Consider the following 14,227-nt stretch of genomic DNA (forward strand, 5'->3'; position numbering starts at 1 on the left):
TGGACCCATTGGGTCATTAGGTCAAATCAATCAAGATTGTATTGTCACTATTCCGTCGAATACAACGGATGTAGACTTAACTATGAAATGCTTGCCTATGAACCTTCCAAACTATAAGAGTTTAAAACAATGTATTATACACAAGAAAACATAGTAACACGAGAGAATAAAATACACAAGAAGGAGCTATATACGGGAGTACCAGTACCAGATCAGTGTGCAGGGGTATGAGGTATTTGAGGTAATATGTACATGAGGCAGGGTAAAGTGACTAGATCAGGATAGTAAAATAAGGTATTTGAGGTAGATATGTACATGAAGGCAGGTAAGAGGACTAGGCATCCGGATACGATAATAATATAGGTATTTTAGGTAGATATGTACATGAAGGCAGGGTAAAGAGACTAGGCATCCGGATAGATAAAATAAGGTATTTGAGGTAATGATGTACATGAAGGCAGGGGGAAAGTGGATAGACGTCAGGATAGATAATAATAAGAGTAAAATGAAGAACAGAGTAGCAGCAGCAAATGATGAGTGCAAAAGTGTGTATGTGTTGTGTTGTATCAAATCAAATTGTATAGGTCACATATACAGGTTTAGCATATATTTGCGGGTATAGCGAAATGCTGTTGCTCTAGTTCCGACAGTGCAAGTAAATCTAACACATTTCAACAAATACTTAATACACACAAATCTAAGTAAAGGAATGGAATGAAGAATATATAAATATATGGATGAGCAATGTCGAGCGGCTGTCACGTCGTGTATGTAGGTGGCAGGGAAGTCAAGCGCAGGAGAATTAAACTTGGTATAAAGGAGTATTTTAATAACTTAAACATAAACTCCAAAACCAAAGTCCATAATAACATAAATGTGGGTAAAAGACCCGTCGCACACCAATCCATGAACATGAACATAACAATAAACAATCTCTGACAAGACATGACAGGAAACAGAGGTTAAAACACACAATAAATGAATGGGATTGAACCAGGTGTGTAAGAACACCAGACAAAAGCAACGGAAAATGAAACATAGATCAATGATGGCTAAGAGACCGGTGACGTCGATCGCCAGCACCGCCCGAACAAGGAGAGGCATCGACTTCGGAAGAAGTCGTGACAGCGGCATAGTATAAAGATATAGTATAGAGTACAGTATTTACATTTACCTTTAGTCATTTTAGCAGACGCTCTTATCCAGAGCGACTACAGTAAGAGTGCATACATTTATTACATTTTACATACTGAGACAAGGATATCCTACGGCCAAGAGCAGACGCTCTTATCCAGAGCGACTTACAGTAGAGTGCAATACATTTTATTACATTTTTACATACTGAGACAAGGATATCCCTACCGGCCAAGAGCAGACGCTCTTATCCAGAGCGACTTACAGTAGAGTGCATACATTTTATTACATTTTTTTAATTATTTGTTTACATACTGAGACAAGGATATCCCTACCGGCCAACACCTCCCTAACCCGGACGACGCTATGCAACTTGTGCGTCGCCCACGGATCTTCCCGGTTGCGCGGCCGGCTGCGACAGAGCCTGGTGCGCGAACCCAGCCCAGCCTGGGGCGGCGACCCAGGACTCTGAGTGGCGCAAGCTCACTGCGATGCAGTGCCCTAAGACCACTACGCCCCCGGGAGATCCATCTCAGTATTACATATAGATGAGTAATGCAAGATATGTAAACATTATTAAAGTGACTAGTGTTCCATCTCCAAGTGGCCAATGATTTGAAGTCTGTGTATTTGTAGCAGCAGCCTTGCTGTGCTAGTGATTGTATTTTTAACAGTCTGATGGCCTTGAGAATAAGCTTGTAAGCTGTTTTTCAGTCTCTGGTCCGCGCTGTTGCGCCTTCTTCACCACACTGTCTGTGTGGGTGGACTATTTCAGTTTGTCAGTGATATGTATGCCCGGGACTTAAAACTTTCCACCTTCTCCACTGCTGTCCCATCGATGTGGATAGGGGGGTGCTCCCTCTGCTGTTTCCTGAAGTCTCCTTTGTTTTGTTGACCTTGAGTCAGAGGTTATTTTCCTGACACCACARTCCCAGAGCCTTCACCTCCTCCRTGTAGGCTGTCTCGTCATTGTTGGTAATCAAGCCTACTACTGTTGTGTRGTCTGCAAACTTCATGATTGAGTTGGAGGCGTGCATGACCACGRAGTCATGGGTGAACAGGGAGTACAGGAGGGGGCTGAGKACYCARCCTTGTGGGGCCCCAGTGTTGAGGATCAGCAAAGTGTAGATGTTGTTTCCTACCTTCACCACCTTGGGMGCGCTCCGTTAGGAAGTKCAGGACCCAATTGCACAGGGCGGGGTTCAGACCCAGGGCCTTGAGCTTAATGATGATCTTGGAGGGTACTATGGTGTTGAATGCTGAGCTATAGTCAATAAACAGCATTTTTACAWAGGTTTTCCTCTGGTCCAGATGGGATAAGGCAGTGTGATGGCGATTGCATTGTCAGCAAATCGAAGTGGGTCTAGGGTGACAGGTAAGGTGGAGGTATGTGTGTATGTGTGTTTGTGTTGTCGGTATGCGTGTGTGTGTTATGTATGCACGTGCGTATGTAGTGAATGTGCATGGGCTTTGTGTGAGAGTGTCAGTGCAGTGTGTGTGAATATGTATATGGTAGTGTGTAGTCTTGTGATTGTGCATAGAGTCAGTGCAAGATAGATTCAGTGCAGATAGTTTGGGTAAACKGTAATGAACTATTTAGCAGTCATGAATATTTAGGAGTCCTATTAGGAGTCCTAGGGCTTGGGGGTAGAAGCTGACTCAGGTAGAGACTGATGTAGGTTTCAAAAGCTTTTGACCGTTCATTAAACTTCACATAGAGAGATGGATGGATGGATTAATTGATGGTTGAAGGACGAGTGGAATTATTGGACAAATTGATGAAAGAATGAAGATGAAACAGACGGATAAATGGAGAGCAGGGAAGGAAGGGTAACATGTGTTCTGGTCCAGTCCTCTTCTCTCGTATCAGTCCGGRAATTAGGTGCCCAATAGAGTTTTAAACACCTCCACCGTCACCTTGGTCTCAGCTCAGCATTTTTAGCTCACTGTAGAAAACAAGGAAGATTCTTAAACTACACAGTTTCTGTGTTTTAAATGCAAATAGGATATCATCAGCAAAACACTTCTGTCTTTCTCTTTTTTTCTCTCTCTTTGTCTAATGCTACTACTTTTACTACCTCTCTGTGTCTCTATTTCTCTGTGTCTCTTAACTCCTACATCAACTTTCTKATTTCTCTCCATCTTCCAGGATCACGTTCGTCCACCTGCCCTTCCAAAGTAAATGGCTGTACATCGGCACAGAGAAAGGAAACATCCACATCGTCAACGTGGAGTCCTTCACACTCTCAGGCTACGTCATCATGTGGAACAAAGCCATCGAACTGTGAGTGTCAACACCAGCCTCTTCTRCTCGTCACACTGTCACAACGGCTTGTGGTGGAATGGACATAGCTATCAAAGAGCCTCTTAGTCACCTCTAGGCTTCATCCACACCTGGTGGCTTCAGTAACTGCAGGTGTGAAGGAGAAAGGATGTGAGTCACTATCTGACTCTTATTTAGTAGGCCTCTTCAGCATGGGGTTGAAGTATTTGTAAGATACTGGGCTATTTCACTGGTTATTTGTCAAATCAAATCAAATGTATTTATAAAGCCCTTCTTACATCAGCTGATGTCACAAAGTGCTGTACAGAAACCCAGCCTAAAATCCCAAACAGCAAACAATGCAGGTGTAGAAGCACGGTGGCTAGGAAAAACTCCCCAGAAATGCCAGAACCTAGGAAGAAACCTAGAGAGGAACCAGGCTATGAGGGGTGACCAGTCCTCTTCTGGCTGTGCCGGGTGGAGATTATAACAGAACATGGCCAAGATGTTGAAATGTTCGTAGATGACCAGCAGGGTCAAATATTTGTGTTGCTGTTGACATCCTCCATTTTGTTTCTGCTCTAGAGCTCTTGCATAATTCAATCTTGAGTTTTGTAGCATTTTCCCAATCCTGTCTCTTCCTGTCTCGTAGTGAGGGGCGGAACAGATGTCTGTTAAGATCAGTGTTGGGCATGTACAGATGTCCTGTCTCGACAGTGCTGAGAGGAAAGGGAGGAGGASAGGGGGAAAGGAGATGAGAGGGAGAGAAAAAGCCAGAAGGGGAAGAGAGGACAGGGAAGAGAGGAGAGGAGTGGAATTGATAGAGGAGGGGTGTTGGGTTAGGAGAGATGGAGAGGTGAGGGGATAGAGGAGAGGAAGGAAAGAGTGGGTAGAGAAAGGGAAGGTTGTTCGGGGTAGACAAGTAGAGGAAGAAGAGAGGTGGAGGAGAGGAACGGGTGACAGTATGGGTCTCTGAGGAGTAGTGCCTGACAGTCCTGGAGCTGGCATGGTATTCCCTGACTAAAGGGACACGTCAACACACTTGTATATATGCTCTACTGAACACAGTGTGTCCTCCTCTCCCCTCTTTATCCTTTCCCCTGCTTCTCTCACTTTCACTCTCTGTTTCCAAAAACTGAACTCAACATCTCAAACACCTTAACCCATACACGCTTAACCCATACACGCACAAACATGTGTTTGTGTGGGCGTGTGTGTGTCTCTGTGTGACTCTGTGTGAAGGGCCTTCAGAAAGTTTTCACACCCCTTGACTTTTTCCACATTTTGTTGTGTTACAAGGTGGGATAAAAATGTATTTCTRTGTACTTTTTGGTCAACAATCTACACAAAATACTTTGTAATGTCAAAGTGGAAGGAAAAAAATATATAAAAAATGAAACATTAATGTCATTACATTTTAGAATCACGATTACAGCTGTGAGTCTTTCTGGGTAAGTCTGTAAGAGCTTTGCACAACTGGATTGTACAATATTTGAGCATTATTCTTTTTWAAATTCTTCAAGCTCTGTCAAGTTGGTTGTTGATCATTGCTAGACAGSCATTTTCAAGTCTTGCCATAGATCTTTAAGCCAATTTAAGTTTTAAACTGTAACTAGGCCACTGAGGATCATTCAATGTTGTCTTGGTAAGCAACTCCAGTGTATATTTAGCCTTGTGTCTTTGGTTATTGTCCRGCTGAAAGGTGAATTTGTCTCCTAGTGTCTGTGGAAAGTAGACTGATATGGCAACGCCTGGTATGGAAACTGSASGGCATCTGACRGTAAGGCGCTGCAGGGGGTAGTGCGTACGGCCCGGTACATCATTGGGGCCAAGCTTTCTGACATCCAGGACCTCTGACACTAGGCGGTGTCAGAGGAAGGCCCAAAAAATTGTCAAAGACTCCAGTCACCCAAGTCATAGATCGTTCTCTCTGCTACCGCACGGCAAGCAGAACCGAAGCTCCAAGTCTAGGACCAAAAGGCTCCTTAACAGCTTCTACCCCCAAGCCATAAGACTATAACAATTAATCAAATGGCCACCCGGATTATTTACATTGACCCCCCACCCACCCCGCCTACACTGCTGCTACACGCTGTTTATTATCTATACATAGTCACTTATTAAATGACCTCGACTAACCTGTAAACCCGCACGTTGACATTGGTACCGGTACCCACTGTATATAGCATTGTTATTGTTATGTAATTTTCTTGTGTTACTTTTTGATTTTATTTAATGTTTTTATTTTTATTTGACCTCAGTTTATTTAGTTAATATTTTCTTATATCTATTTCTTGAACTGCATTGTTGGTTAAGGGTTTGTAAGTAAGCATTTGACGGTGAGGTCTCTACACCTGTATTTGGCGCATGTGACAAATACAATTTGATTTGATCCAGGTTTTCCTCAAAGATTATTTCTGTGCTTAGCTCTATTCCATTTATTTGTATCCTAATAAAACTCCCTAGTCCTTGCCAATGACAAGCATACCCATAACATGATGCAGCCACTACCATGCTTGAAAATATTGTTTTGACTGTCCACAAGAATCCAATTCGGTCAGATCAGGTTTGCAATGATTAACTTAAATCAGACACCTTCTCACCTTAGAGGGGGGAAGGAAATATCTAGGGGGGGGGGTTAACAACTCACATCCTGCTGTAAATCAATACTGCAACAATATTTCTAACATAGAATGTGGGAAATGGTCAAATTTTATTTTGTTGGTTATTTTGTGAAGTCATTAACAACGTCATAAAGGAAATACTGTAACTTGGAAAGTATACCCAATATATGAAGTTTCCATACAATGCGTTGTGCATGTAATATGAACAATGATTAAAGTGTTTTTGTTAAGAGAGGGATGTGATTTGAGAAGCTATAAGAGATTAAATGAATATATAACTMTGCACAGTGAYTAGTCACCGCCCTGAGTGAGGTCAGAGAGCATGTCAACCTGTTGGAACCTCCCCTTTTTGAACAAATTGTATAAATGATGGGTTAAGAAAAAACACATCAGACCAGAAAGATGTGACGCTGCAGCTGCACGTTTAAAGTGGTTTGAACTTTGAATCTCAACACGAGGTGGAGACGATACACTACCCTCCCAGATAATCACGGGTATGGCTGATTAGCTGTCCTAAGTATCTATGAAAGCTAATTTAAGTAGGACCATCCTGTTACTCTGTTCAAACCATCAATACGGCTGGCTAGCCTATCTTCAAAGAAGCCTCTTCAAGAGTGAATGGAAGGAAAGTCAACTCTGTAGTTCTGTTCAGGACTACACGACAAGTCACCGGATATCGGACAACTACAGAGAAGGACAACAGTAGAAGACTTGTCGGAACCATTTCGGACAATCAAAGTCTTACAAGCGTGCCGCGAAAAGGCCCAACTGCCAAGGCAAGGCTACCCTATTCACCGAGAGAGATCCCCGTCGAACCCAGGCATTTCACGTAAATACATTCAGGATTTCTTACTCAAAGCGGGRGGCGGTTTGTGTGCAAAGTATATGGTTACTGTAGGTGAGAGTAGTTTCTGAATGTACCAATTTTAAGTGTCTATGTCCCTCTCTCTCTCCCTCTCCATCTCTTCTTTAACAAGCAGCCATGTTGTTGTCATTCCGCTAGGGACCTGTTTTCAGCGTATTAAGTCTTCAGTCAATAACCGGTGCAAAGTGTGTATGTTTATCCTGTGTTCCCATTTAATTTATATAGTAAATAAATAATTAAACCAATTTGTGTAGTACTGAATCATAAGTATGGCTTGGGTTTTTGCAGATGGAGGTTACGACTGTCAGAATGATGATATGATACGAGGTTATGGTTAATACGTTGACTGTTTATAGATGTGATAGGACCTTTTAGAGTTTAATTCAGGAGAGGGTAACTCTTTAAAGAACTGCTCTCGTGGTGCCGGATCCTAATGCGTTAATTGTTGCATGATTCATTAACCGGGTAACAATTAAACATAGTTAATTACATAAATAAATGTCTTCAGATTCATGTCAAAGTCAAGTCACGACAATATGAAGAGTCATACTCAGTGGTGTGCTCAGTGATTTTGCTCCAAACATAAGACTTTGTATTCAGGATATAATGTAAAGTTAATTTAATTTCCATGAATTTCAATTGAATGCCTTATTGCAATCAGGATGCGTGTTTTGGAATATTTTTTATTCTGTACAGACTTCCTTCTTTTGACTCTGTCATTTTGGTTAGTGTTGTGACGTAACTAGAATGTTTTGATTATTCCTCAGTTTTCTTCTTTCACAGCCGTTAAACTCTGTAACTGTTTTTGGAAGTCCCGTTTGCTTCATGGTGAAATCCCTGAGCGGTTTCCTTCCTTTTCGGCAACACGTTAGGAAGGACGCCTGTATCTTTGTAGTGACTAGGTGTATTGATACGCCATCAAAAGTGTAATTAATAACTTCACCATGCTCAAAGGGATATTCAATGTCTGCTTTTTTAAAAGTTTTAACCATCTACCAATAGGTTCCCTTCTTTGAGAGCTATTGGAAAACCTCCCTAGTCGTTGTGATTGAATCTGTGTTTYAAATTCACTGCTCYACTGAGGGACTTTGCAGATAACTATGTGTGGGGTACAGAGATGAGGTAGTCATTCAAAAATTATGTTAAACACTATTATTGTACACAGAGTGAGTCCGTGCAACTTATTATGTGACTCGTTAATCAGATTTGGACTACTTATTTAGGCGTGGCATAACAAAGGGTTTGAATACTTATTGACTTCTAAAAACATAATTACACTTTGACATTATGGGGTATTGTGTGTAGTAGTGGTGCGCAGGTCTAGGGGCTGTTACGGGGACTGTATTACCGCAACACCGGCAGTAAAGAGTCATGACCGCAGTCAAATTTCACTTGACCGTTTAGTCACGGTAACTGGGCTTCTCCAAGCTCTGATGCTGCTGATGGTCATTAGTAGCCTTCCAAACTTGTTAACTGCCTGGTACTCAGCACTCTATTGTCCCAATAATCACTCTGACATCAATGTATTCAGCCCAAGGGCACAACGGCCACTGTCCGCAAAAGACATGGAATTTTTTATATGGCATTACGGCCACACTAGGTGGATGCCGCCAGGAAATTCGGGCATTATCAAGTGCTTGTCAAATTGTGAATGAGAGACTGATGAAGTGTGTGCAGCCTGTGCACGAAACACAGCAGAGCTCATGCCTTTCATGTGCCTTTTTTCAAATCTTCAATGGAGTTGCATCATGCAGTCTTAGAATGTAATAAAAATCAAAACATATAGCCCAACGTTTGTATCACATAAATAACTCTAAATTATTAAGCATACAGGAGGACCTGTTTCTTTGTTAACAGCTCAACACAGAATAGCTGCGTGCGCGCACACCCTCAGAAATCATTTGAAATCATTCTTTCTATTTTATTCAACTATGTTCAATTGTTTTCTTCATACTATAAAATAATATCAAATAATGCCACGGAATTCTAAGCAGATCTTGCCTGCTAAATGAACTAATGTAGCCCACAGCCATTTGGCATATTATGGCAAATCCAGATCAGGGCCTAACATAAGGAAAACTCAGAATATGCTATTCTGTTCTTCTGAAATAGATGACATTTTCTTCATATCATGTTTCTTTAGACCTGTCTAYCATAAATAACGGATTTATTAGACTTTTTAAAATGTACAGTAGATGTTCCGAAGGTCTGTATCAGTGGCTTGTAGGTGTGGAAGCCAGGAGATGCAAAATGTGTTTATGTTCATGAATGGTCAATTACCTTGAGACCAGCAGTTATTTGCTTGACAATCACTAGCTGACAAAATGTAATCACCGCCGCAGCCCTACGCGGGTCAGCTATTTGTTCACCCGCCCGCAATTGCTAATAACCATCCGCAACCGCCTGACTATGTGATAAAGGGAAAATCTGAGGCCCGCACCCAGCCCTAACCCACTAATATAGAAAATGCGCTGCAGACTACAGTCCTAAATGGTGGAACGATTTTTTGACAGGGGCTGCAGTATTTTTTGGGACCTGATTTAGATATGTTTCTGCATATCATTTCTGACATTTTGGTAGGCTATTTGTTAGTCAACTTCTCTATAATTAGATACATGCAGCTTCTCTTCTGTCGTTGTATGTTACCCTACAAGACTAAATAAACTCTTGCTCACCAGAATAATGTCATAAATCAATAGAATGCGGAGCAAAGACGTTAGGGGACCGGGGAGAAAATGCAATTACCCAAAAAATTGAATTATTTTCTGTGCACCATTTCAAAATGACATCAGTTTGACCAGGAAAATAGAAAGCTGTGAAAACGACCCAACATGTTTCTGATAATATTTCAGTTCGTATTGGATGCATATTTTATGTGGTTGAAATACTATCAGCTTTTATTATGCTGATAAAGACAGCACTTTTACAGACCAGTGGTGGTCCATGCCATATAAGATGAGGGAGGATGATAATTTTTTATCGCTGTCACGATCGTCGTTAGAACATTCGGACCAAAGCGCAGCGTGATATGGGTTCCACATATTTATTGAAGTGAAACGKACAAAAACAATAAAGAACAAACGAAACGTGACGTTCTGGAGTGCTCACAGGCAACAACACAAAAACAAGATCCCACAAAACACAGTGGGGAAATGGCCGCCTAAATATGATCCCCAAACAGAGACAACGATAAACAGCGTCCTCTGATTGGGAACCATACCAGGCCAACATAGAAATAAACAACCTAGATTACCCACCCTAGTCACACCCCGACCTAACCAAAATAGAGAATATAAAGGCTCTCTATGGTCAGGGCCTGACAATTACAGCATATTGGATTACTGTCATTGATATTCCATTCACCCAGCTCAATATAAAATAAATAGGTTTAGGCTACTACATGATACTATGTTCCCTGTACCCATCATGTGTTTGCTACAACCTAGCCTYCAGTATGAATGAAAGTTTACAAACAGTGACACAAATTCAGGTATGTTTATCCCCGTTTCYTTCTGTTTGCTTCCGTTTAAGAAACGTTTTTCAACAGAATCAGKAGAATGAATGCACACCTGATCACATGCKAACYCAYTTCACTTACATAGCAGCCACATAAAAACAGCATGGTCACTTTGCTCGTTGTATATATAATTCRTTCTGGSAACTATCTKRGCMCTCTCCTCCTCTCACCTTTTCCCTTCGCTTGAAGACTTCAGTGCACAACATAGCAGCTGTCTGTYKCCAGGCAAAAAAACTTTACAAGCCAAACCTTCATATCATGACCGCTAACGTCATGGTCAACATAGCTACTAGACCTAACGTGTTAGTAAACTCGCTACAATCATGCAACACAGTGTACAGTCAGAAAGCAGTTTAGCAGTTAACCGGCAGGCCCGGGGGCAATACATTTATTAAACCAAAAGCTTACCTTGACTTAGAAGAGTTCCAGTGTTGGATAGCCATCTATCTAACATAGCATCCCTCTCTGTTTGAGCATGTTGTTTGAGTAGGCTAAACTAGCTAGCTGCATTCACTAGGTAAGTGAAAGTGAAAGTAAAACAAAAAACGTCAACCAAATATAGTTAGCTCTCTCTCTCTTGCCTCCATATTTTGAAATAAATTAATTTGTTTAAAACTGTTCAACTATTATCTTTCTCTCTCTTTGAGTCAACTACTCACCACATTGTATGCACTGCAGTGCTAGCTAGCTGTAGCTTATGCTTTCAGTACTAGATTCATTCTCTGATTGTTTGATTGGMTGGACAACATGTCAGTTCATGCTGTAAGAGCTCTAATAAATTGGAGCACGTTGTCATAATTACTGTGTAAGTCTATGGAAGAGGGTGAGAACCATGAGCCTCCTAGGTTTTGTTTTGAAGTCAATATACCCAGAGGAGGACAGTAGCTAGCTGTCCTCCGGCTACACCATGGTGCTACCCTACAGAGTGCATCTGAGGCTACTGTAGTCCTTCAATGCAAAACAATGTTTTTATCAATTATTTGGTGACATGTTAATATATTTAGTATAGTTTTATCTAAAAAGGATAACTTTTTTAATGTTTCACTATTTGTATTTGTATGAKATTCACTGAGGAGGATGGTCCTCCTCTTCCTCTTCTGAGGAGCCTCCACTYCTAAAGACAGTATCTAACTGAGTATTCACATTCTCTCAAGATGCTGAAAGAAATAAATCATATTTCTCCASTCCAAATTTTGCCTACATTTAGTGTATCACTTTAATGCAAAAATGCTTAATTCGGCAGGAGTTAATATTAAGGCTATGTGTGAGATGTTATAGACCCATCGTCAGTGTCCACATTTCAGTTTCCATTTAACCCATCTGAACAGTAGGCTACAATTCCCTTGATGTGCCAAATCCAAATAAAATAAAATCTAATTTATTTGTCACATATATGTAACAGTTTTGCTTCTGTCCCTGTCCTTGCCCCGACTTGGGCTCAAACCAGGGACCCTCTGCACACATCGACAACAGTCACCCTCGAAGCACCGTTACCCATCGCTCCACAAAAGCCGCGGCCCTTGTAGAGCAAGGGAAACAACTACTTCAAGGTCTCAGAGCGAGTGACGTCACCGATTGAAACACTATTAGCACGCACCGCGCTAACTAGCTAGCCATTTCACACCGGTTACACTCACCCCCCCCCCCTTTTGACCTCCTCTTTTTCCGCAGCAACCAGTGATCCGGGTCAACAGCATCAATGTCACAGTGTTCCTTCCGTCCCTCTCCTCGCACCGAACCAGGGAACCTCTGCACACATCAACAACTGCCTCCCTCGAAGCATTGTTACCTATCACTCCACAAAAGCCGCGGCCCTTGCAGAGCAAGGGAAACAACTTCTTCAAGGTCTCAGAGTGAGTGACGTCACAGATTGAAACGCTATTAGCGTTCACCCAGCAAACTATCTAGCCATTTCACACCGGTTACACATACACATGTTTAGCAAATGCTTGTGTTTCTAGCTCCAACAGTGCAGTAATATCTAACAATTAACAACAATACACGCAATACTCACAACCTAAAGATAAAATAATGGAATGAAGGAATATATAAATATTAGAATGAGCAATGTCAGAGTGGCATAGACTAAAATACAGTATAATAGAATARYGTATATACACTGCTCAAAAAAATAAAGGGAACACTAAAATAACACATCCTAGATCTGAATGAATGAAATATTCTTATTAAATACTTTTTTCTTTACATAGTTGAATGTGCTGACAACAGAATCACACAAACATGATCAATGGAAATCAAATTTATCAACCCATGGAGGTCTGGATTTGGAGTCACACTCAAAATTAAAGTGGAAAACCACACTACAGGCTGATCCAACTTTGATGTAATGTCCTTTAAACAAGTCAAAATGAGGCTCAGTAGTGGGTGTGGCCTCCACGTGCCTGTATGACCTCCCTACAACGCCTGGGCATGCTCCTGATGAGGTGGCGGATGGTCTCCTGAGGGATCTCCTCCCAGACCTGGACACTAAAGCATCGCCCAACTCTCTGAGCAGCTCGTGTGGTGGATGGAGCGAGACATGATGTCCCAGATGTGCTCACATTGGATTCAGTCTGGGACGGGCGGGCCAGTCCATAGCATCAATGCCTTCCTTTGCAGGAACTGCTGACACAGCCAGCCACATGAGGTCTAGCATGGTCTTGCATTAGGAGGAACCCAGGGCCACCGCACCAGCATATGTCTCACGCAAGGTCTGAGATCTCATCCGGTACCTAATGGCAGTCAGGCTACCTCTGGCGAGCAACATGGAGGGCTGTGCGGCCCCCAAAGAAATGCCACCCCACACCTGTGACTGACCCACCGCCAAACCGCGGTCATGCTGGAGGATGTTGCGTTCTCCACGGCTCTCCAGACTCTGTCACGTCTGTCACATGTGCTCAGTGTGAACTGCTTTCATCTGGCTAAGGCACAGGGACTCCATCGCGAATTTGCCATCTGGTGTTCTGTGCAAAGCCCAAAACGTCGTGCACGGGTTCGCGCTTAACGCACAACCCCCACCCTTGGAAGCCGGCCCTCAACCACCCTCATTGAGTCTGTTTTGCTGACTCACTGCCAATTATCTCGACCGACATTGAGATCCTACAACCCCTTTTTCGACCCACTCTTCTATGCTGGTGCTGGTTGCCCTGGGTTCACTTCCTCTAATGCCAATGGTGGACGAATCAGTGCCCTACGCCTCAACTCTGTGTGCTGACTGGTGTGTGGTCTGAGTGTCGGTGGTAGCTTCTGCAAGAGAAGGCATTGCAATGTCTAGGGACTGGACCCAGCCCGGGTGCGGCAGACCTGAAACTCCAATTGAGGCAACATCTGGGACATCATTGTCTCGCCCATCCACCAGCAGACTGTCCCGAGTTGCCGGTGCTGTAGTCCCAGTTCTGGGAGGAAGATCTCCTCCAGGAGACCATCCGCCACACCTCATCAGGATTCTGTGGTTTTCCCAGCATATTTTGTTTTTAGGTTATTTTCTAACCAGACGTGAGCCACACAGCTACTGAGCCTCATTTTGACTTTGTGTTTAAAGACATACAGCAAAGTTTGGATCGCCTGTAGTGTGGTTTTTTCCACTTAATTTGCCGGTGACTTCCAAATTCCCAGACGTCATCTTGGTTGATTAAATTTGATTTTCCATTGATCATGTCTGGTCTAGTCAGTCTGTTTTACTTGTCCAGCAATTTTTTTCTCCATATATGTTGTGTTTAAAGCAAGAGAGCTTGTGGGATAACGATATATTTCATTCATTCAGAATCTAGATATATTCCCTGACGTATACTCATGACAGACACATTTGCCACATTATGCTTGGC

At 42.4% G+C, this 14,227-nt stretch overlaps 1 protein-coding gene across 1 annotated transcript in view; it reads left to right on the plus strand.

Moving 5' to 3' along the window:
• The window catches only part of LOC111954296 (syntaxin-binding protein 5-like), a 186,017-nt gene that overhangs the window by 95,219 nt on the left and 76,571 nt on the right, over window positions 1–14,227 (plus strand). The window contains exon 5 of the mRNA XM_070435855.1: window positions 3,284–3,418. Within this exon, the coding sequence (XP_070291956.1) occupies window positions 3,284–3,418 (135 nt within the window). The remainder of the gene's footprint in view (window positions 1–3,283; window positions 3,419–14,227) is intronic.

This window comes from Salvelinus sp. IW2-2015, linkage group LG28 (assembly GCF_002910315.2).
Source record: "Salvelinus sp. IW2-2015 linkage group LG28, ASM291031v2, whole genome shotgun sequence".
Lineage (NCBI taxonomy): Eukaryota > Metazoa > Chordata > Actinopteri > Salmoniformes > Salmonidae > Salvelinus > Salvelinus sp. IW2-2015.